At 53.7% G+C, this 23,337-nt stretch overlaps 1 protein-coding gene across 2 annotated transcripts; it reads right to left on the bottom strand.

Annotated features, from left to right (window-relative positions):
* Positions 1-231: 231 nt before the first annotated feature.
* Positions 232-23,127, bottom strand: FOSL2 (FOS like 2, AP-1 transcription factor subunit). Of its 2 annotated transcripts, none has more exons than XM_021085708.2 (4): positions 21,917-23,054; positions 12,562-12,813; positions 8,084-8,191; positions 232-5,696 (listed from the first exon to the last, which is right to left on the bottom strand). In XM_021085708.2, exons 2-4 carry the CDS (start codon positions 12,796-12,798, stop codon positions 5,175-5,177), a joined length of 867 nt encoding a protein of 288 aa, XP_020941367.1. In that variant the 5' UTR covers positions 12,799-12,813; positions 21,917-23,054; the 3' UTR covers positions 232-5,174.
* Between the last annotated feature and the right edge of the window lie 210 nt (positions 23,128-23,337).

A 23,337-nucleotide genomic window follows, 5' to 3' on the forward strand; every position in this document is an offset into this window, starting at 1 on the left:
TGAGGTGAAAGAAGCACAAAAAGGAGGCGAGAAAGTTCTAGGCCCTTCCCAGTAGCTCGCCTCCCAGTTCTGCAGAATGAGGTTCCCCGGGAGCCCTTCCCTGCTCCCCTCCTCCCACCAGAGAGACCAACTCTGCCCACGGGGCCAAAGGTAGAAAAGTCCAGGAGAAGAAAAGAGAAGCGACAGGAGAGCTGGGAAGAAAAGACAGAATAAACCAACCATCAGAGGCTCTTCAATCTTAATTCATTTTATTCTACAAAATGCTACTCAATTGAAAGTGGAAAAGCTGACCAAAAAAAAAAAAAAAAAAAAAAAACCACAGAAAAAAAGTTGTAATATGTTCTTTCCTCCATAGCAGCAAGCTTTTTCTAACAAGCTTTCTTTAGTGCAAATACTGTAGGCTTGTGTTACAGTAAAATAACCAAACAACAACAACAAAACCACCAGAGATGCTTCAGAGCCAAGCTACTCCTCAATTTTCAAAACTACACGACGATTTCTGAGCTCACAGTCCTGCCTGGAGAGGCCTCTTTAGAAGCCTTTCCAGTGGGACCATTTTACCAATACTTGAAAAAAAGGAAAAAAAAAAAAGGTGCTCAGAAAGATAATTAAATTTCCCCGTTGAGCTATAGAGTCTTGTACGACGTTTATTTTTATTTTTATTTTTTGCCTCCAGGATCTTTACCCCACATCATCAACATACCTCAAATACAGATGCACAAAGCTTATGATTTTCCACTATATACCAAAATACTATATATACAGCTCTCGCTACAGAAAAGACACCCTGATACCTAGTCTTTATACAAAGGCGAATTTTTTTTTTTTCTTCCTCGACATCAAGTAACCACACACTAAAATAAATGGAATAAACTTTTAATCATACAGAGAGAGTAATTTCTGAGGAACAGGGCAGGACCTTTTGCTGTGTTCTCTTACAATGGAGACTTCTCAGTGACCACTGTCCCGAGGAAATGACAGTCCATCTTTAAAAACAGAACCTTTTTTATACAGTTTGTACAGCACAAGTCACGAGTCATTTTTGAAACCAAAAAAAAAAAAAGCATCATTAGCCTAATGATGCTTAGGCTAATTTTTAAAAAATTACAAAGAAGGAAGAGAGGGAGAGAGGGACTGAGCATTTTAATGCTATCTGTTTCTATTCAGGCTTGGTGCAACACAAAGATGTAAACAGTTCAAATAAATAATAAAATAAATGTTAACGTCTTCTCCCCCTCCCCTTCCCATACCCCGCTCAACATGTGACCCAGCCCCTCTTGAACATGTCAGCCTGGAAAATTAAAACTGTTTGGGGACGTACGGCCAAAATACTAGACTAGGCATGAGAAGATACCAAATTAGTACTGGGGCAACTGGGTTTTCTTTTTAAAAGCTGCAGGAGGACATGGGCACACCTAGAAATACAGGCGTGCGTGCACACACACACACACACACACACACACACACACACACACACACCCTGTCAATAAATAGTGAGATGCTGGCTTTTAGGTTGGATGCCAAGAAGACTCAACAAGCAGAAAGTAGCAAAGACCCCTTTACTTAAGTTTTTAAAAGAAAGTTACACGCCCCACATACCCTATTGGTCCACAAAGTCCACAAGGACTCAGGTTACCCTTCCAACCACCTCAAGAGCGCAAAAGAGCACATGGCAGGGAAAAGAAGTTCAGCGTGGGGAGGCTATTGTAGGGGGTGGGTCTTTGAGAACAAACTTCAGGCCAAAGGCAATCTTGCCTTGGCTCTTTGGAGAAAGACCTTCTCACAAGTGTTTTCGTTTATCCATTACTCAGGGGCCTTTAATAAGGGACGTCCCCATCACTTAGTCTCATCCTAAAGAGGGGATGTATATATAAAAGTGCCTAACACAGTGCCTGGCACATAGGAGGTGCTGTCTTCTTAAAGAAGCCACATGGATGTCTGATCAGGGGCAGAAATCAACCTGAAAGTTACAAGCCGAGAGTGCAAGCAGCACTGTTGGTCCATCAAGGAATGGGAAGAAAAGTCCCAATGCCTCTAAGTTGAGCTCATCCTTAAAATGAAGCCAAGGGGGAGCAGAGAGGAGGCCCCTTTCCCCAGCGCCTTAGAAAGGGAAGCAGTAGCCTCTGATGGTTCTTGGCTTTGAGATGCTCATGTGACTGGCCACGGTGGACCCGCCTGGCCTATCTCACAGGCAGGACAATGATTTCTTTCTGAAAACTTCCCCAGTGGAGTCTCTGCTTCAGGTTGGCTCTGGCAGTTTCCTAAGCCTCACCTGGGATCTCCTCTTTCCTGTGTCAGCAGCCGTCCCCATCCACCCGGCCAGGAAGAGGACTATTCCCAGAGAGGCCAGCCAGGTGGCCAAGGGGACTGTTTCTCACCAGGCTGTCAAGAAGTACCTGCCCTATGCCGGCCCAGGGCTGCCTGCAGCCCAACTGGAGTCCACACCAGCTGCCTCACGGCTGGGGACACGGGGGAAGCTCAGCAGCTCTCTGCCCAAGCGCAGAGGCCCCCATGCTGCAGCAGCTCCCTAAGCTGGAGCCAGAGAGCTGGAAGCAGCAATCCTGGCGTCAGGCGTGAACTTGGAAAACCAGCCAGAAGAAAGGAACTGAGGATATGCTGGTGAGTTTGGTGGGAATATCCAGCCTTCTCCAAATAACCTCTGGCTTTGGGGAAGCCAGAGGACCTCCTAGAACAAAGCTAGGAGGTCTTGAAGAGAAACACAGCTCGGAAGCCTCGAAATCCTGCTGGGTGCCTGGGTTTTTGCTTTCTGCTGGTCCCAAAGTCACCGTAGCTTGAAATCTGAACTAAAGCCAGACTCTGTCTCAGGAATGTCCAGCCTGGCCCCAAGTCACAGATTGGGACCTACCTTGGGATCAGTGCTGTGCAAAGAGGGGCACAAAGGGACTTTGAGAAATAAAACACAAGAAAGCAGCCTCATTCAAGAAATACATATATATATATATATATACGTATATACATATATATATATATATATATATATATATATATATATATATATGCAAAAAGAAGGGAATAGCTCCCAACTGGCCACAGACACCACTTGAGATGATTAAACCTTTCAGAGCTGAGCGCACCCCAGTTTTCTCTGTTTGTCTCCTACCACTCCTGGCTGACTTCTGCATCTTTCTTTAATCTGAAACGGGAAAGCCAACTGCCCACCTTATTAGAAGCACCCTTCCCAGAACCTCTGGGAAACTGGGAAGGCAACATCACGGCCAAGGAATGTGGGAAATAACATCTTTAAAGCATCTGGGGACAAAACCCTTTTCTCTTCATCTCCTCTGTGTGCCCTATCCCTCCAACACGTCACTTCCAGGCACAGCGGGCTGTGTATTTTAGGCACACGGCTGTTCCACTCTGAGTGTCTAGTGCATGGTAAGTAGCTAATGGACATTAAATACCGGCCAGCGTGCCAGCCTGGGTGTGCGAAGGGAACAGGTGAGCAACTGTGTCACTGCTCTCCTCTCTCTCTCTCTCCCCCATCCCCCTAAGACCAGCTTTGAGATTTAACCCCCACTGGGTTGATTTAAATAATACCTATATAGTTTTAAATGACCACACAATGATCACTAGAGCTGAATCACCATGGTGGGGTCTCCCTCAGAGCATTAGCCTGGCAGAGGCCAATTCTGGAAGATCAGCCCTGGGGAGGAAAAGGCTCAGAGGGGTGGGAGGAGGGGATCCCAGGGAGCCCGGCTGAGCTGTGCTCTCGGACCCCTTCCCCACCCCCCACCCCATGGGAGGGGGCGACTTGCTTGCTGTTTGCAGGGGGAAGCAACAGAGCCCCGATTTCAGCGCCCGCGCCCCAGGAATGGCATGTAAGCAAGCTGCAAGCCACAGCCACAGCTCTGGCCAGCTGTTCACAGCTGGCTGACCGACCTGAGGAGCACACTAGGGGGAGGGGCAGGGGAGTGCAAAAGAGAAAGCGCTAGACCCATCAGGGAGCAGATGACCGGAGGCGGAAGAAAAGGCCGGCTGCCTCACTGAGAGGTGAGAGGCAGGTGCTGGGGCACCGGCCACCCAACTGCCTCCCCCAGCCTTTGCAGCCACAGCAGGGGTGCCTTTGAGGCTTGGGGAGGGGCCACATGGCAGCAATGTAGGGAGAGGCCAGCCCACGCTCATTAAACCTCCATGGGTGGCGTCACCCTGCGAGGCAGGTGCGTCACCCCGCGAGGCAGGTGCGGGAGGGTGGAGGGCGGAGCAGGCACGTGGAGTGGTTCCTCAGGAGGGAGCGGTGCCTCCCTGGTCTGGAGAGAAGGGTCCGAGGCAGTAATTACAGGCGACGTCCTACTCAAGACACCAGGCGAAGAGAGGCCTGCTGGGATGCCTGTGTGGCTTGTTGGCACTATTCCAAATGCCCGGGTAATTAGGCATTTGGCAAACCCAATCTGTGCCCCGGCTGTCTCACTCACACCCTGTCTTCTGGCCAAGCCACTCCTCCAAGAGCTGTGTCGGAGGATGGGGAGGAAGAGTCCTGCAAGCTTCCCGGTGGTGGTGGCATCTCCTTGAGAGCCCAGGGAGCCCTGCCGGTGGTTCTGGAGATGGTAGCAGGCCGGGGAGTGTCAGGGGAGGGAAGGTTCTGTATTGCACGTTGACTGTCCCCTTCTGGACAAGTCAGCCCCAGCAGAAGAGTCACCTGCTGCCCCATCTCCAGAAATGCAGAGTTTTAATATTCAGACCACCCAGATGAAATGTCATGGCAAATTTGACAACAACCAAGAGGAAGTGAAACTGACATGGGGGGAGGAAGGGGTAAATAGAAGGAAGGTGAAACCAAAAGGCACTGAGCATGCTTGGTGGGGCCGGGAAAGACACCATCACTCCAGAGACACATCACGAGAAAGGGGCGGGAACGGTCCACACCAGCTTCAGGCTCTTCAGAAGCCAGAGAGATGCCGAGTCCACCAAACCAAGTTCTCCAAGGCTTTTCAAGAAACAGGATTTGCTCTGCAGGATGAACGAGGGAGGAGGTCTTGCGGCTTTCAAGAGACCATCCAAGTCCTCCAATGCCTCACCGCCAAATCCCACCTGGGTCTCCCCCGAGCCAGGAAGCTCTCCGGCAGGGTCCCCTCTTGCCCTCAGGGCCCTGGAGCGCTGGAAGGTGCTGGTCCCTGGGAAGGAGGCAGTGTCGAGGACCCCCCCAGGGAGCTGGGTTACAGAGCCAGCAGAGTCGGGGAGTTCAAGGAGTCTGATGACTGGTCCCCACTGCTACTGCTTCTGCGGTGAGCCTTGGAGCAGGACTCGGAGGGCGACGCCGGTGACTCCTGCTCCAGGACGCTGGGGTAGGTGAAGACGAGGTTCGAGGTGCCCGGAGTGATGGCAGGAGTGGAGGTCACCACGATGGGGGTGTGCAGGGGCTCCTCCCCATAGAAGCCCCCAGCGATGCTAATGGGCTTGATCACGGAGCGCTGGCCCTTGTCCAGCCCCGCGGACGAGGATGAGGGGCTGTCCTCTTCCAGGGGCTCCTGCTTCACCACCACGGCGCCCACGCCTCCGCTGCCCCCACTGCGCAGGGGCTGCAGCCCAGAGGCCGGTGGGGACCGACGCTCCTCAGGGCTGATCTTGCACACAGGCCCGTGGGCCACCAGCATGAACTCCAGCTTCTCCTTCTCCTTCTGCAGCTCGGCAATCTCCTTCTGCAGCCCCGACTTCTCTTCCTCCAGCTCCTCTGTCTCCTGCAGGGGAAGAGGGGTGGGTGAGGGACAGCAGGGGGTGGGCTGGGGGGTGTCAAACCCAGGTGAAAAGGGTAAAACCGACCAGAACCTCAGAGGACCCGCTCACAGCCCACTGCTTCGGAGTCACCTGCAGCTTCAAGGTTCCTTTACTTGCCAAAGGAGTAACAGTTTGAGAAAAAAAAGGAAAGTCAGCTTAGAGGAAGGGTGAATTAGCCATTGTAGCTGCCATGACCGGGCACTTCCTCTGTGCCAGGCACTGTGTGAAGCATTTCACAGGCATTCTCTCATTCAATGTAGCAGTTTTTTGAAGCAGGTGTTATCAGCAACCCATTCTGCAGATCAGGAAACTGAGTTTCCAAGAGGTTTAATCATTTGCCCAATGTCACAGAGCAAGCAAGTAGGGTTGCCCAGATCTGACCCCAGTGTGGCTGACTCCAGAGTCGACATGCCACTACACTTTCTGCCTTGGTGGCAGGACTGCCCCCTGGGACCCCAGAGGGGTGAGTAATAGTGAGATCTGAGGGGAAGGCATGCAGCTGCCCCACCCCCTTCTTGTAGCTCACTCTGGACACAGAGACACTAAGCTCTAAGCCACGTGGCCGTGGAGGTTTCTGCCTGCGCACATGAGCCCCGGACAGCGCCTGGCTTGTAGGAAGTGCTCACTTCATCCCCTTTGGATCATATTCTAGCTCCTCTTCCCTTTTTGGCTCCCAGTAAAAAGCATATGTTTCAGGACTCACAGAACCCTGGGCAAACATCCAGTTCAGCCCCTGCGCTTGAACAGAGGAGACCCCGGACAGCCTGAGCAGGCCTGTGAGGATGGCAGGGACCCACTGCAAGGACCGCAGCCCCTCCTGTCACACAAAGCCAGAGAAGCAGCAAATGCACGTGGAGGCGGTAGTGACGGAAGACGAAAAGGCATGTGTGTCACACCAGCCTCTTCGCCACCTTTCCCTAACACAGATTCCTCTTTGAGAACCAGGCAGCATGATGGGCCAGAGCTTCGCTACGCAGAGCACAGCATATTCCGGAGTTAAAAAAAAAAAAGTTTCCATCTATCGCAAGGGTCTGATGAACGTCATGAGCTTATGAGAGGTTTCCTGTAGAGGATGTGGCTCACGGGCCTGGTGGCTGGGTCGTGGGGAGGCGGGGGAGTGAGGGTGTGAGGCTCTCGGGGGAGAGAGGAAAGGAAAGCATAGGGGCCTCGGAGGGCAGACTCTTCTGGGGCTGGTGGGAGGAGGGCCCAGGGTAGACCCAGGGCGCATGGTCCCTGAAAGGTCAGTGACAGGGTGGGCTCCGGAGGGGGTCTCCTCGTGGAGTGCTGGTCACTAAGGGATCCACCTCACCTGGCATCAGAGAATCCCCCCCCCAACCATCCTCCCGATTCTATAAACACCTCCAGGGCACATGACTACAGGTGCCATGGAATTCACGCAGCGCAGGTTCAAGACCCAAGAGCAGGGGCTCTGCGGTGGACACAGCGGAGCAGAGGCAGGTGGATGGTACCTGGGAGGAGTAAATGAAGTAATGGGACATGCCAGGTAATGGGGAGCTCCAGAGCACCGGCCTGGCTGGTCACGGTAAGGACCACCGACAGAGTCTCTCGCTTCTCCTTTTGAAAATGGTTCCACCCCGGGGAGAGCCAGTCCTGGCTTTGGACTTCCTCCCCATGGCCCACGGCCCATCCCGTAGAGCTGGGCTCTGGAGGGAGGTTATGAGACGCTGATCGGGTCAAGCATTTGCGAGGGACACGCAGGGCCACGGGCCCCCAGGTGTGGGCAATTAGGCAGCCGGGGAGAAAGAATGACTCACAAAGGCAGAATGAGGTACCAAAGTGACAGCTTCAGGCTCACAACAGAGGCGGGGAACCCTCCTGCCCACAAAGGAGATGAGAAAACCCCGAGAGAGTACAGCTCAGCTGCACGTGACCCATTCCCATGAGACCCAGAGAGCGTCAAGACCGCTGCAGAGGTGAAGGACCCCAGACAGCAGGTGTCTCTGCTGCCCAGACAAGATGCTAAAGCTAGGCTGGACCGCTCCTGCTGGCAGCGGGCATGGGGGGCAGCTGGAATCTGGGCAAGGTGCCCTGGAGGGGGCAGGTCTGGGCCTGCCCGGGCTCCCAGGGCCCAGTAAGACTGGCAGCCTCTGCCATCCCTCACCCAGGAGTCCCAGCAGGTCTTGGGCGCTGAGGGAGAAAGGGGCTGAGGCTGGTACTCAAGGCCACACCCCCGACACCCCTTTAATCAGGGCAGGGCTGACCCGTGTGCTCAAAGGAAGGAATGGGTCTGTGTGCATGGACTCATACGTAGGTCACCAGGGCAAGGAACGGGAAGGGCCAGGAGCCCCGGGGTCCCTGCTCGGTGGCCACCCCGAGCAGAGCGCCTCACCGCCTGCAGCTTCTCCGTCAGCTCCCGGCGACGGTTCCGGCACTTGGCTGCGGCCAACTTGTTCCTCTCCCTCCGGATTCGACGCTTCTCCTCCTCTTCAGGGGACAGCTAGAGGTCAAGGGCAAGGATCGCGGTCAGGCTTGAGTAAATGGCTCACCAGCTTTTTGGCTTTTACCCGCATTTTAAGGAGGGGAAGAAGCCCTTCCAGGACGGGGCGGGGGCAGGGAGGCAGGAGGAGCGTGGCTCAGAGGTCCCAGGACACGCAGCTCACTGCTGGTTTGCGACAACACTTGGAGCTGGACCCCCTGGAAGGGGGTGTCACGGGTTCGAAGGGAGAGCAGGACGGCCGCGGGTCAGGGACTCACCAGCCCAGGTATGACAGCAGCATTTATCATGTCAGCCCTGACTCAGTGCCAAGGCCTGAAAGAATGAGCTGGGACGGCTTCCCCAGAGAGCCCCCTCGTGCCAGCCAGGCCTGGCCCCACCCAGCTAAGCAGCTTCCTCCAAACTCTGCCTAATTACTCCTCCCCAGTACTCTGCCTGCTCTGCAAGCCTCATTATCCCCATTTGATTAAGTAGCTGGGCCCAGAGGAAGAACCACCCAGAGGGGCATGTTCGGTCGCCAGAGGGAGGGCCGAGGATGCCACCACACCCCGAGCTTCCTCTGCCAGCTGCTCACAGCTCAACCCCGATGACTTGCCAGTGTGCCTGGCACGGTGCAGGCTGTCAGGACCAGCAAAAGGAAGGGGAGCCCGCAGGTGGGTTACACCCTGCTGCCCACCCCCATCCACTGGTTCAACCAACGAACGAGCACCTTCTCTATGTGCCAGGCAGCGTTTGAGGGGTTAAACTATCAGCGAGCCAAACGAACAAAATCCCCTCGCAGGGCTTACGATCTAGCTCCTTACAACAAGGCTGGGTAGGGGCCCCCACAGCTCACTTCAGGAGAGGGCAGCAGCGCTGCCCACTAATGGAGCCCTTCCAGGGAGGGGCTGCCAGCCCCCCAGAGGTGATGGGGAGACAGTGGGCCGAGGCAGAAAGCACTTCAAAAGGAAAGACCACCCCGTCTGGTATCAGACACTGATGCACACCTACTGTGTGCCTAGCGCAGCCGGGGGGCTGAGACGATTCCCAGGGGAATGAGACTGAGTCCTACCCTCCAGGGACACGTGGGGGAAAGACCAAAGCCACGTTGGAGGGCGGGCGGGCGGGCGGAGAGAGAAGCGGCCCCAGTGAAGGATGCTGCCCGCAGTGCCAGCCACCGTGAGGGAGGAAGCCCATCCTGGAACACAGTCCGGGCCAGAGTCCCCAGGACGCTCCCTGCAGCTGTATTGCTGTGAGGTCCTGAATGGCAGAGTCTCACTGTGCAGCCTCCAGGGGGGTTGCATCCAGCTGGTAGCACCCCTCTTGGTCTTTAGGCCCCTTCCAAAGATCAGCCTTAAGAGTCCCACGTGGGAGCGGTGGCTCCACTTCCCCCCAAGCCCCTCCTGCTTCCCCGGGCTGCCAAGGGCTCCCCAGTCTCTCTTCTAAGAGGGGTCGGGCAGACTGGGAGCTAAACACAGACGTGGCACTTCCAGGGGGACCCCGTGTGTAAACTGGGATAAAGAGGACCTGCCCTGCCCTCCACAACGTTTACTGTGATGATCTGATGAGACGCAAGGTAAGCATCTTCTCTTAACTAGAAAGTGCTAGAAAGAAGGAGACGCAGTTCAGAGGTCTTCTCTTTGGTGCTTTTTCTGAGTTGAGCAGCACCTCAACTGGAGACCCAGAGACCACAAACAGAAAAGATGGAGAGCTCATTCCGGTCCTCTTCGGCCTCCCGTCCCCCTTGGCTGCTCCGGGACCAAGTCCGCCCTCCCAGTTGCCCTGGACTCTCTCCCCTGTCTGGTGAGGTGTGCGGCGGTAACTTGTGGGAGCTCTTGGCATAGAAAGGGTTCCGGGGCGGTGACAACACAGTTACAGCTTGAGCTGGTGAGCAGCGCCATGTAGCCACCCACAAGCCACACACCACCCCCCACCCTCCGCTCCTCAGTCACCACCACTGGCCTCAAGGAGCCTCTAGGGCAGGTTCCAGGGGAGGGCAGTGAGGCCCCCCCCCCGGCCCAGCCCCTGGTAACAGGCTCCACCCCCCACCCCCTGGGGAGGCCCGAAGGGCGGAAGTGAGCTTCAGAGAAAAGACCCTAAGAATCAGGAACCCACAGGGCCAAGGTTCCAGGATGCTACCGCCTAGGTTTCCTGGAGGACTGTCTAAAGTCCTCACTGACAGGGGAAAAAGTGCTCCTGGCTTTCTCCTTCTCTCTCAAAAAAGGAAGGAAATTCTCCAGACAGATTGTCTTAGGACACGCCTAGGGGGTGTGGTGGGAAAACCACCCGAGCTGAAGGTCAGAGGAGGTGGATTCCAGTCCTGGCTCTGCTACCAACTCATTGTGTGACCCTGGACAGGGCCCTGCTCCTCGCCAGGCCTCAGTTTTCTCATCTATAAAATGGGTGTGGAAGGATCATTTGAAAAGCCAGTCTCCAAAGCTCCAAAGTCTCTTCCATATACACGTTCTAAATTTGGTGTGAGCCAGGCCCAGAAAAGAATGAAGACGATTCAGCACATCTTGCTTTGTCATCCTGCCAACCCAAGAGCCCCTCATAAGCCTGGCTCTCCCTCGGGGGTCCTGTGCATACAGGGAGAAACCAACCATGGGTGACTATACAGCTGGGCACCCCGGGCTCCCTGAAGGAAGGATGTTGATAAAGGGTGATGGCTACTGTAAATTTCTTTGTTTCTGCTCTTTAGGGCCACACCTGCGGCATATGGAGGTTCCGAGGCTAGGGGTCTGGTAGGAGCTGTCGCCGCCGGCCTACGCCACAGCCACAGCAACGCCGGATCCTTAGCCCACTGAGCGAGGCCAGGGATCGAACCCACATCCTCATGGATACAAGTCGGGTTTGTTAACCACTGAACCATGACAGGAACGCCTGTAATATTTACAACGACAAGTATAGAAGGCAGCAGGGAGGGGGATCCTGGCCGCTCGCCCCAGCAGCAGCAGTCTGCCAGCAACCGGAAGCTGTGTCTCTTAGTGTCTCTCACGCACACCTGCTGCCCTGGCACAGGGTCCTAAGAGAACCAACCAACAGGCAGTGGATACGGGGCCCAGCCGTGTGCTCCGAGGAACAGGGCTCCTGTGAAAGTTTCCGGACCTCGGAGCAGCAATCCTGCCATGCTTAGCGTCCTGGGGACGAGTGACACTGGATTCCACTGGGCACCATGTTTGAAAGGTCCTTGTAGGGGACCACTGTGGACCTGGGGACCCCAGAGTGGAGGCGGCCAGTGGCTGAAATGGGGAGCGGTTCCAAAGCTGTGAGTGAAGCAATCCTCCATTGGCAAAAGGGGTTCTACTGCTCAAGGAGCTCCCTCCCCTGGACTCGCCGTGGCACAGGGTTGTAGAAAGAGGGCCACACAGGGAATCCAGGCGCCTAGTTCTAGGCCACACCTCCCTGCTCACTTGCCAAGTGGCCCCAGGTAGCTGTGCCCCAGCCTTGGCTGTGGCATCTCTTGGGAGACAGATTGCGGCTCTTGGAAGGCTCATTCCGTCCTTTCTGGAATGATGCATGACTGATTTCTCTTTGGGGGAGCCAGTGGCCATCCCTGCCCTGCTCACTGTTGATGCAGGAGATGCGCCTTTTGAGGGTTGGGTGGATGCTGCCTAGAAAGCAGAGGCCCCGCCCCCTTTCTGGCATCCCTTCCAGCCAGCTTGACTCCTGCTCAAAGCTGAACCCCTTGAAGGGAAAAAAAAAATGGCTGCTGATGTCTGATACCCCCTCCCCTCACTGCCCTGGGCAGCTCAAGCAGCTGCGCAGACTCCAAAGACCCCAGAGTCCCTGCACTTACAGAGTGGGCATCCCAGGCCCGTGCAATGGGCTCCCCCCTTGAGTTGGACGTCTGGGACATGGCCGGGGGCGGGTGGGTAGGATGTAGACACTGTCGGCTGAGAGGTACCACCCAGGACTGCTGGGTGTCTCATCCATACCAGATACTGGGAGACAGTTAAGGGTTAACCCAAAAGGCTCCCAGCCAGGGTTCACTGGCTGCTTGTCCTGGGGTCCCCTCTGCCAGGGATCAGAGAAGGACACCGCCGAGACAGGTCCTAACAGTCCTGCCCACGTGCTGATGCACCACCTCCCTACGTGCCTTCCCACCAAGATCTCATTCAAGCCGCAACAAGTCCTGGCCAGCAAGACACTAGTCCCATTTGGCAGCGGAGGGAACGGAGGCTCAGAGATTCTAAGAGACATGGGCGAGACAAAAGAGCCAGGCCTGCCGCGCAGGTCTCCTCCAGCTCTGTCTCCGACGATGAGGGTCTCTCACTCCCTCTCCATCCCAGTGCCCCCAGAACAGCGATCCTGCTCCCCTCCAGTCTTCAGAGAAACCCACCATGTCACAAGGCCCTGAAAGCCACAGCCGCGACTCGGCATCTGAACTGTACCTGCTCATCTCTCCTCCTGCGGCCCACAGTGGTGCCAATGGTCTTGATCACGCCGGGTCTTGGGAGAGCCATGTGCCCGGGGACAGAGGCCAGGCCTGGCAGGGGGCTGTAGGGGTGCGAGCGGGGGTATGGGTTGGACATGGAGGTGATCACTGTGGGCTGTACCATCCACTGCAGGTCCTGGCTGGTCGTGATGGCGTTGATGGTGGGGATGAAGGCGCTGCCTGAGCCAGGCATATCTACCCGGAATTTCTGAAACGAGGAGAAAAAATCAGATTGAGCCCATAAATACTGCAGAACAGGACAAGCAGAGCCAGGAGGTCAAAACTGGCAGAAAGGAGGATCAGGGCCTTGGGGGCAGGGTGGGGCAGCAAGGTCAGGACACTTAGCTATTCCTGGGACCCCCATGTCAGATCTGCTTGCGGACAGAGGCCCTGGAAACTCCATCCCCAACTGGCTCAGTGAGGACGTGGTGGTATCGCTAATGACTTCCAGGACAGAGGTGGTCCCCAGGAGCTCCCATTCAGGACGCCTTCTCTGCAGCCCTCCAGGCCAGCTATGCCCGCATCTGCAGGAGAGCAGGCCTCCCAAGCCTCTGGGTCCCCTGCCAATTCTCCAGGGTATTATCTTAGGATCCCTTGAGATGTGCCCGTCAACTGCTTGGGAGCCACGGAGATCCCTAGGAAGCTTTTCGTAGCCTGCTGTTGTTCCTTTCCAAACGGGTTCATGATGGGGCCATAACCCCACCAGGAAAAGCTGTCCTCCAACCCACGAGACTTTAGAATGGTAGACAGACTTCCCCTTGCTGTCCTTGACCTTCAGCCCCACCTTGCTTGGGGCAGACACATTGTGTCTCTCTCCACCTATCTACATTCCTATCTACCTGTGCTCACAGGTGTGTCTGGGAAACTCTGGAGCTGCTGGCTCAGAGTTTTCTCCAGGTCACTTTTTTTTTTTTTGGTCTTTTTAGGGCCACACCCGTGACACATGGAGATTCCCAGGCTGGGGGTCGAATGGGAGCTGTAACCACCAGCCTACGCCAGAGCCCCAGCAACGCGGAATCTGAGCCACATCTGCGACCTACATCACAGCTCACAGCAACGCTGGATCCTTAACCCACTGAGCGAGGCCAGGGATCGAACCTGCAACCTCATGGTTCATAGTCTCGGATTTGTTTCCGCTGCGCCACAATGGGAACTCCTCTCCCAGTCACTTAATTTATGCCCAAACCACGTGGAAGAGCTCTCCTGGAACAGGCTGCAGGAAGCATTCTTTTTAAAATATAAGATGATATGATGACAGAGGAGAAAAGCTAAAATGGGCCAGGCTCCTCCATCGCTGGGCTTGACCTTCCTTCAGGGCAGCTACTAGAAAGCTAGAAGGAGGGAGAAGAGAAAGATCCCCTGCGTCCGGACTTTTCAGGGGAGAGCTCCCGCCTGGAACCTTCAGCCTCCCGTGATTTCGGATTCCCTCAAAAGGTCCTGCAAACCCTTTCTTCCCCACCCTGGTGGATAGAATGATGACAACGATGATAACTAACATTTACTGAGCACTTACTAAAGGACGGGGCGCCGTGGTAGTGGTAGTGTTTAACCTAGATTATGCCATTAATTCTCCCTCTGAGGTAAGAACTACCATTATCTCCATTTTAGAGGCAGAAATGTAGGCTTAGAGAGATTAAGTAACTTATCCGAGGCTGCATGTTAATAAGCAGTGGAGTCAGAATTCAAACACAGTGCAGTCTGACAAAGAGGCCAGATCTTTCAAACACCGAGCTACACCAGCTTCTGCAGCCTTGCTTTTCCCTACCTCGAAATCTAGCCCCAAGGGCTGGTATCCACCCGCACTGTTCTCAGAACTCAGGGGCATCCCGCCAAGGGTGTCCTAAGACCTTCTCTCACCCAGAGGGCTCCGCAGGTCTGTCGGACCCCAGACAAAATCCCCCTGCCGTTAGCATGGATGCTGCAGCATTCCCCCTATTCCGGCCCAATCAGACCAACCAGGATTAGAAGCATCAGCAGCCATGGCAGCTGCCCTTGGTGACAACATCTGGGTTTCTTTGTACAAATAAAGTGAAGCTTCACTGTTGCTGAGGTTAGCTGGGGACCCTTCCTTGTTCACTCCTTGCCAGCTGCCTGACCCCAGTCTGGAGAGTGGAATGTGGCTGCCTCACCTCCCAGATTGCCCTGGGGCCCCGGGCCAAGAGTGCTGGGTGAAGAGAGTGACCCAGCGCAAGGAATTCTGGGATTCCACAAGGAGGGCTACCCAGCGCAAGGGATTCTGGGACTCCACAAGGAGGGCTACCCAGCGCAAGGGATTCTGGGACTCCACAAGGAGGGCTACCCAGTGCAAGGGATCCTGGGATTCTGTGAAGTCACCAGTGCAATGGCTTCTGGGAACCCATGAGGCTAGCCGCTCAGTGCAATGAATGGATTGTGAGTTACCTCCCAAGGCAAAGACCACGGGGCTTTTTATCACAAGCAGGCTGAAAAGCAGCAGGTGTGTATGGTGTGTGTGTGTGTGTGTGTGTGTGTGTGTGTGTGAAGGAGGGCAGGGTGCAGTGAACACAGAAGGAGCCAAGTGGGAAATGACCTTCCAGGAGGAAAGATGGACATCCAGGGCTGGCTGAGAGGAGGCAGGAGTGGAGGACATGTGAGCGGCTGAGCGGGAGCAGAGCACTAAGGCCCAGGCAGCTCTGTTACTAGGGGCTGCTGGGTTGGAGGGAGTCAGGAGCTTTGGCAAATCACTGAGAAAGAACACTGTTTCCCTATGTGGGAAGGGGACTAAGAACACCAACCTCACCGCACTAGCCCAAGGATTAAGTAAGCAGCGACGTGTAATCACCGGCTATAAAAGCACACCAATGGTTCTCAAGCTTGGCTGCACCCTAGACTATTCCAAGGAGCTTTATGAGAACACCAATGCCAGAGCCAGCCTCACCATTAGAGTTCCCAGATCCCTGCTGTGGGGTGGGGTTCTGATACAGTGTTTTTAAAAAAACACTGGGGGAGATTCCAATGTGCAGCCAGGGTTGCGAACTGCTGCTCCCAGCGAGCAGAAGGCAGCATCTTCACCATCACGACCATCCTCATTGGAAAGGTCTGCGCAGCAACAATGCGAGAGGGGTGGCTCCAGGGAGAACCGCCAGCTTCCCGGTCCTGGGAAGCACCCAACATTTTTATTCCGTTTCTCTCCTCAAGGCAGGTTCTGGGTTTGAAGGACGCCCAAGGCATCCAAGCGCAAAGGTACTAACGTCACCCCCCACCCCCACTTTCGTGGGGGAGCTGTCAGCACCTTCCTTTCAGGAAAACACCCAAGAAATTCACTCCTTGTTCCAACAAACAAAAGAGCTCCCACTTCAGGCCAGGGGAGGGAAGCAAAAACCCTGAAGCAAAGCTTAGAGACCAAGATCCCTTAGGACTAAGCAGTTGACTTTCAGCCCTTTTCGGGGGCCCTCCGGTCCACTTGCTCTGTGACGGCAGGTCTACAGAATGCGGTGCCCGGCCATCGGCCAGATTCCTTGCAGCAATGGCTTGGTCTAGACAAAACAAGACAGCAATAAAAACAAGGTAGTAGGTAATGACTGCCTCTAAATGCACGTACGGCTTGTTTCAGAGGGAGGTAAAGCCATCTGGATAACACACTGGCTCTAAACTGCAAAGAAAACAAATGCCCCATCCCCAGAGGGGACAGGGGCTCCAAGAAAGAAGGCTTCAGTCTCAAGAGGAGCCTCTCTGAGACACACACACAAGAGTTTAAGTGAGATCTGGCAGATGTGTCTTGTCTCAAGTCCGAAGGTATTTTTCAGAAAGCAACCCTAGGGTAGGATTGAAGCGGAGAGCCTAGGCGTTTGAGCTTGGCATTCTTCTCTGCCAACAGACCCAAGAATCAGTCAAACGTCACTTTGGGGTTAAATCACCGTTCCTTGCAAAGGGGGTTAACACTGAAAAGAAACCAACATAGGGTTTCCCAGCTGCAGGCATTAGGGCACCACGTATGTGCCCAGAGTCAGGGGCCAGAGGGGGCAACCCAAGGCCCTCCCTTGACTCCCCTGGGTCTCTCCAGCCCCCTTGGGAGCTTGGAGGCAGGACTGAAGACGCTGGATGGCTGTGTGGTATTCCAGCCTGGCAGAGCCTCCAAATGCTTTATTTAACTGTGTCATCCTGTTGACTCCTGGGTGGGCAAGAATGCCTATAAAAGGACAAATTGGCCCCCACCGACCTCCTAGAGCAGTTTGGCAAACTTTTGCTGTAAAAGGCCAGATAGTAAATATTTTAGACTTTGCAGGCCATAAGGTCTCTGTCGAAACGACTCAACTTGGCCACTGTAGCGTGAGTGCAGCCACAGACAACATGTAAACAAACGGGCATGCCTGGGCTCTCTTAAGCCCTATTTACAGAAACACTTGGGCCATAGTTTGGTGACCCCTGTCCTAGAGGATCAGGCTCATCTCTCCTGCTCAGGTTGAGGGGAAAAGAATAAAGAGAAGAAATGAGAAAGCAAAACCATCAGAACTCTTCCTCTAACCAAGGAGTCAGGGCTGGATGCTCATGTGACAGCTTGACTCTCCAGACCCTGCAGCCAACATTTGAGCCCTTAAAAGCCTTGCTGTGGGTCTTTGGGCAGCAAAATCGCCTATCCTGAAGCATCGTGAGTTTAAGGGAGTCAAGGGGCCCCTCAGTAACTACGTGTGCCCTCCCACTGTCTCTGAGAAGGAGCGCTCAGAACATGGGGCCCCAGCTTCGTCAGGTCCGGGAGGTCCCTGCCGCCCAGTTGCTAATTTGGGAAAATGATCTTTCTAAATGCTGCAGGGCCTTGGGTTCAGAAATAAGGGTCACAACCATGGCCTTCTGCAGAAAGGTCTAGAAGTAGGGTTTGGGCTTCCATTTCCTGCAGACATGGATGGGGCAGGGCTTATCCCTGAAACTCCTGGCTGGGCAGAAGTGGCATTTGAGATGGGAGTCAGGGTTGGGGTGCAGGGCCCTTTCTCTCGGCCGGGCCTTTCCCCATCGGATTGATTCTTGACTGGGCCACCAAGCGCTTGGGCCACGAACCCCGCAAATACCTCTGACCTGTCTCGGCAGGCAAGCAGAAATGATTATGCGTGTCTGGGAAGAGATTGGGTTCTTTCTGTTAAGAACCCTTTTTTCTTTTAGATTCCCAGCACAAGAAAAGGAAAATTCTAACATCCTAGGAGACTGGCTCCGGGGAAGAGGAGAGGGCAGGTCAAATGCTGCCTCTCTGTGCCACCACCGCCCCCCCGCCCCCGAATATCCCTGTGGAGGTCCAGTTTGACCCAAATGCTCTCTGTTGTCACTAAATGTTTATCAAAGTAGATAAACCCTTTCTATGACGGCTGTCAGTTTCAAATAGTAGTTTATGCATTTACTTCTCACCAAAGCCTTCTATGTGGAATTCAGCCCATCTTCACAGATTCTGCCCTGGACATCCCTTTGACCTTTGACCTTTCTAAGGAAAGCCACTTAGGTCACCATGGAAAGGGTTACTAGTAACTCATGAGTTCCTCAAACTTTATAATATACAAACACACTCCCTCCGGTGATCTGCCTCCTGTCAGGTTCATACGAAAGAACCCTGCTACCCTCTTTCACCTACCTGCCCCGGTGAAAACCAGCAAGGAAGAGAAGGTGACCCATACAGTTATCCACCAGGTTCCCCGGGAGCTTTCTTCCCAGGGCCCCTTTTGGCCAGAAACGCCACTCCAAAGCACAAGGGCACTCTCTCCACTATTCTGAGGACCCTCATACACCCCCTCCCATCCTTGCACAGCTCTGCCCTCCACGGGATGGGCGTGCCATCTCATCTTCTTCACAGCCACAGCAGGTGAACGTGGCCAAGTCACCGCCTTGTGACAGGCTGCAAGACAGTGCTGGGCAAGAGGACGCCACGTCTCCCCTCTCTGGCCCAGTGAGTCGAGGAGGGGTAGAGTTACCAGGCAGGGGTTGGAACAGATACATTTGCCTCAATCAGGGCAGCTGCTGTCATTTGGAACTGTGATGGCCAGCAATAGACACCACATACAACACAGATGAGACATATCCACAAAGTAAGGATGCTAATTTGCTCTCTTTCTTTCAACAGACAGACCAGAAAGTTAGCCTCTGGAATTCTCCAAATCAGTGCCTTTATTCCCGTCCAACAGAGGGAGAAAAAAAAAAAAAAAAAAAAAAAGATACGGTTGGCGCAAGTGCCCATTTTGGTGTGCCTTGTCTGGGTGACTGCTCTCCCAGGAAAAAACCTGAGATTGAGCCCAGCAGGACTCAAGGGGTCCCATTCTGCTTTGGACCCAGCCAGATCACCCAGACCTCAGCATTCGGCACCCCTGGTTCCTAACATGTTAGACCTTTTGGTAACCTCCAAGGATCAAATTCACCCTCCAAAGACCAAGACGTTAGGAGGGAGGGTGTTCAAAAGAATTTGCTGAAGGCAATTCCAGAGAAGGGTGTTGCAAAGCCTTTTGGAGGCTGACTAATAGCCACAGCATTCAAATAAGTATTTAGTCTCCTCGAAGAACAATGACAAAGGGGACCACAGTCACTTGGATGCGTAAGTTCAAGGGTGTTTGTACCAAGACAGAAAAAGAAAAAAAGAGAAGTTCCTGATTTTACGCTCGCCTTGAATAATAAGGTAGCCAGAAATAAAGTAATGGAAAGGCATTCAGGGGTCTGGACAGGAGCGGCCAGACAATAGATGACTGCTGTTTCACCCCATTCACTTTGATGAAAAAGTGACACTGATTTCCACCACCAAGAATCAGCGGAACAGACAAATTCCTGGGATAAGATTTTGTTTGATCCTAATCTACAACATCTGGAAGATCAAGGCAAAAAGAAAAAGAAAAAAAAAAAAAAAAAACCCACCAGACCCATAATATACACCTCCCACCTTCCCACCCCTTCTGAAGACCACCTCCCCAAACAATTCCCAGTGTCCTGATACAAATAATATCAAGAAAACAAGCCTTGGGAATTTGCAGACATTGTGCTGGCAGTAAAGAGCAGGCATTAAAACAGGGAAGAAAAAAAGCACCCTTTTTTTGACCAGGTTTTATTTAGCTCAAACAAAACTAGCAAAGACACCGCATTTCGAAGTCAAGCAGCTCCTAGTTAATCACTGTTAAATATATGGCATTCATTTGTCCTGAATTAAAAGGAAAAAAATCCTAGGAATGCTGAAAACTCACCAAGTTAACACTCTGGGGCTGGAAAAATACATTCCCCAGATAGTTCTTCTACGAACGTCCTGTAGGGGGCACTAGAGGGGTGTGATTGGGGCTGATTTGGGAATCACAGTCATTTCTGGTAAAAGTTCTTTGATGTGAGGAATGTCCCAGCCTGGTACAGTTGGCAAAAGTTCACTCCGGGGAATTTTGTGTGTGTGTGTCTGTCTGTCTGTCTGTCTGTCCGTCTGTCTCTTGGAAAAGGATGCTTGTGGAATTAGAGAGCTAGTCTGGTATTCCTTGATTCCAAAAAGGAACTGTCCCCTTTGATTTATTTTCACAAGTTATCCAAGGAACAGACAAATGGCAGCCTTGGAAAAGTTTTGGGTCTTGTTTTTGTTTTGTTTTTTCATTAAAAAGGGAGCCCAGCTGATGAAAACAAGTTATGAAATGACCTATGTTTGTGTAACTGGCTGGATGGCGTAATGCTCAGGGCCTGAAACCGTAAGAGTCGAGCAGCCAGGCAGGGCATATATCTGGGAGGTGTTTTCCTAAGAAAGTTAGGAGAGAGAAAAAACAACAACAGCAATAAAAAGAAAAAGCCAGGAGGGGAAGGTATGTGCAACTATTAGTGACAAATCAGAATCACCCATGACCAACCTTTGAGATTAAAACTATAAGTGGAACAGGAAATATTTTTCATGCTTCAAGTTCCTGCCATATACAAGAACAGAGGTTTTTAACAAAGAGTTATCTGCACCCCCTTCCCCCCAAGTCCCTGGGACTCCTGGCCATGTGTTAAGATCAAACTTTACCAAGTGAGAGAGGAGAAGAAAGCCCTGTGTGGGGTGGACAGCAACAAACTGCTCAGGAATATTAGACCCCACCAACAAAGCAAGCTGGAAAAAATAATATTCACTCGCCCAAGGTAAAACCAGAGACCCCTCTTACATGGTTTGGTCCACTGAGACGCCACTGGAGGAGGAGGGCCCATCCCTAACTGCCAGGAAAAGTCTCCCTCTCCCCGTAAAGGAAGCTAAGAGAAATAAAGTGATTACAGGTTTTATCTGGTATGTAATAAAGTTACCTTGAGCCTGGGTGGGGTCGTAGCCCAGACTTGTGAAGTAACAAAAACCTCTCACGTCAGTCCTTAGGACCACAGAACAGCTCTGCTCCAAGTCAGAGAGATGATGGGAAAACCCTCCCCTCTTCCCACCCACCCCCCAAGAGTGGACAGGCCAAGAAACTCATCCAAAGCTGAGTTACCTTGCCAATCCCTCCGGTTTGAAAGGTGCCTCACTCAAGCTGCTGGGCCGAATGGGCAAGCATATATGCAAGAACCCCGTGCAGCAGTTATTACTAATTGCAAAATCCTCATGTGTTGCAGCATGCTAGGAATTAGCCAACAGCTGCTTTTTGCTTTGGTAATGAGGCCCCATTACACTCTGCTGGACTGAGTTCTCTTCCTTCTTCCTAGCACTGGTTTCCTGTCTGATTTTCTTCCAAAACAGGGAATTGCCTCCGCTTGCATCCTGGGCTCAAAGCCCTAGTGACACAGATTATTCAATCGGGGCACTGATGTCCGGTCGGACTTCCCATCCAGGCCCCAGGGTCTGAGCAAAGCCAGGCGGCGACGTTGTAACATTTCAGTGATGACTGCCATAGAAACAGCAGCCAAAAGAGCAGATGAGACATCAGAAGATTCCCTTCCCATCGGAGAACGGAGATGGGGGGGGGGGGTGCTGTGGAAATGGAGACTGAGGGAATGGGTATAAATGACTCCCACCCGCTGCTTAATGATATCTGGATTCAATACAAACCACCAATGGGGCTGGAGAGCAAACAAAAATCAAACACTTTGGGACAAGACTTGAAATGCATCACCTTAGTGCTCAGTATTAGGGGTGCTCTGACCGTACCCTCAATGCACCAACCAGGTTCTCTACAGTGGGGTGCTAAAGGGGACACCGGGGCAGGTAAAAAGAAGACACAGAAAAGCCATTTTAAGGACTCACCAGGTATGGGGAACCACTTTGGAATAAGAGACCCCTCTTCAGATACCAAAGAGAGCCCCCTTTCCATTTTATTCTCCCTCAGGGTCCCTCCTCCCCAGAAGTCCACCCCAGGCCCTCCTGGTTGGCTGGCTTATAGAAGCCAAAGCCATCATCATCTTACCAGCGCAACTCGAGACAGCCAACTTGCCTAGAGACTCTGCAGATCCTGACCGAGGCGGGCTTCAGGTTCCAGCAACCTTGTTGGTTAAGCCAGCTCCCTCCCAAGAGTGGGGGTCGGGGGGTGGGGGGGAGTGGTGGCTGCAGAGGGCAGGCACCCCACGAACACCACCAACCCAGCAGCACCTTTCTGGTATTTATTCCGGTATTTATAGACACACAGATCTCAGGCAAAATCCCTCTGGTGCAAACCAGTCCGCCTGCTTTAGAAACAAGTTGTTTTCCGGCTTCCAGAACCACCCAGGAGCCTAAGCGAGGTCTCATCCACCGCCCCCACCGCCCCCCCACCGTCCCCTCTCTGCAGGCGTCCTGGCCCCAGATATTCCCAGACCCCCAAGGCGCCCCTTCTGGTCGGCTGTGCAGGCTCCTTCTGTGACCCTAACAGGAGATGGATGGGCGCGGGGGAGAAAGGCGCAGCCTGAGCCAATCAAGGCTGACCTCCTCCTTCCTGACCTTCGCACCTGATTCCCAGAGCGACAACCCTCGCCCTCGCTCCGGATTACTTGAAGGAGCCCATTTTTCCCAGTCCCCAAGTTCTTTCAGAAATGAACGAAGACCGAAGGAGAGAGGGCTTTTTCGCAGGAATAAGGTCCCTGGATGTCGGGAGGTGCCCGTGGGTGCAAAGATTTTTTTTGGAGGGGGGTCTAACCACGGGGTTCCTGCGAGAGAGGTACAGGGTCCTGGGGAAAAGGCCCTGCAATTCCAGGAGCTTGTCTGTATAGGATGTAGTGTGAAGGCGAGGGTTTGTTGGCTCTCCAGCCCACTCGCCGCTCTAGTTTAAAAAAAAAAAAAAAAAAAAAAGTGTTGGCGGGGGATGGGGGAAGGTTAAAGGAGGTGTCAGGAGGACAAGATGAAAATCTAGAACTTACAATGGAGGCCGCAAGAATTTTCTCGCCAAATCAAGAAAGGGAAAAGAAAGGGGGGGAAAAAAGGCAGTCCTGGCGAGAGGAAGGCGGGGGGTCCACCCGCGGCGCCAGGTGCACCCGGGGCCCGCACCTACCTGCTGGCCGCCGCCGCCGCTGGAGTAGGACTCGGCGTGCGCAGGAGAGCCGCTGCTGCCCCGGGACGAGGTGTCAAAGTTCCCGGGATAATCCTGGTACATGATCCGCGGTGGGGGCCCGAGAGGAAACAGGGTGTTTTTCTTCCCCCGCCCTCGCCGCGGCCGCGCACCGGCAGCTGCGCGCTGGCTCCCTGCCGGCCGCGCCTGGGGCTCTAAGCGTCGCTCCCGGGCTTCTCCCCCTCGGCGGCGGCACTCCGAGAACAGTGCCCCCCGAGCGCCGAGCGCTGCACTTCTTTCCTGCTCTACGAGCGCCGCGGGACCAGTTGTCCACCCGGTCCCTCCCTCTAAAAAGTCCGCGCGTCCCT

The sequence above is a fragment of the Sus scrofa genome, chromosome 3 (genome assembly GCF_054392235.1).
Source record: "Sus scrofa isolate SSC_HxYL_T2T_F1_AM1 chromosome 3, Sscrofa_HxYL_maternal_Yorkshire_Landrace_v2.0, whole genome shotgun sequence".
NCBI lineage: Eukaryota > Metazoa > Chordata > Mammalia > Artiodactyla > Suidae > Sus > Sus scrofa.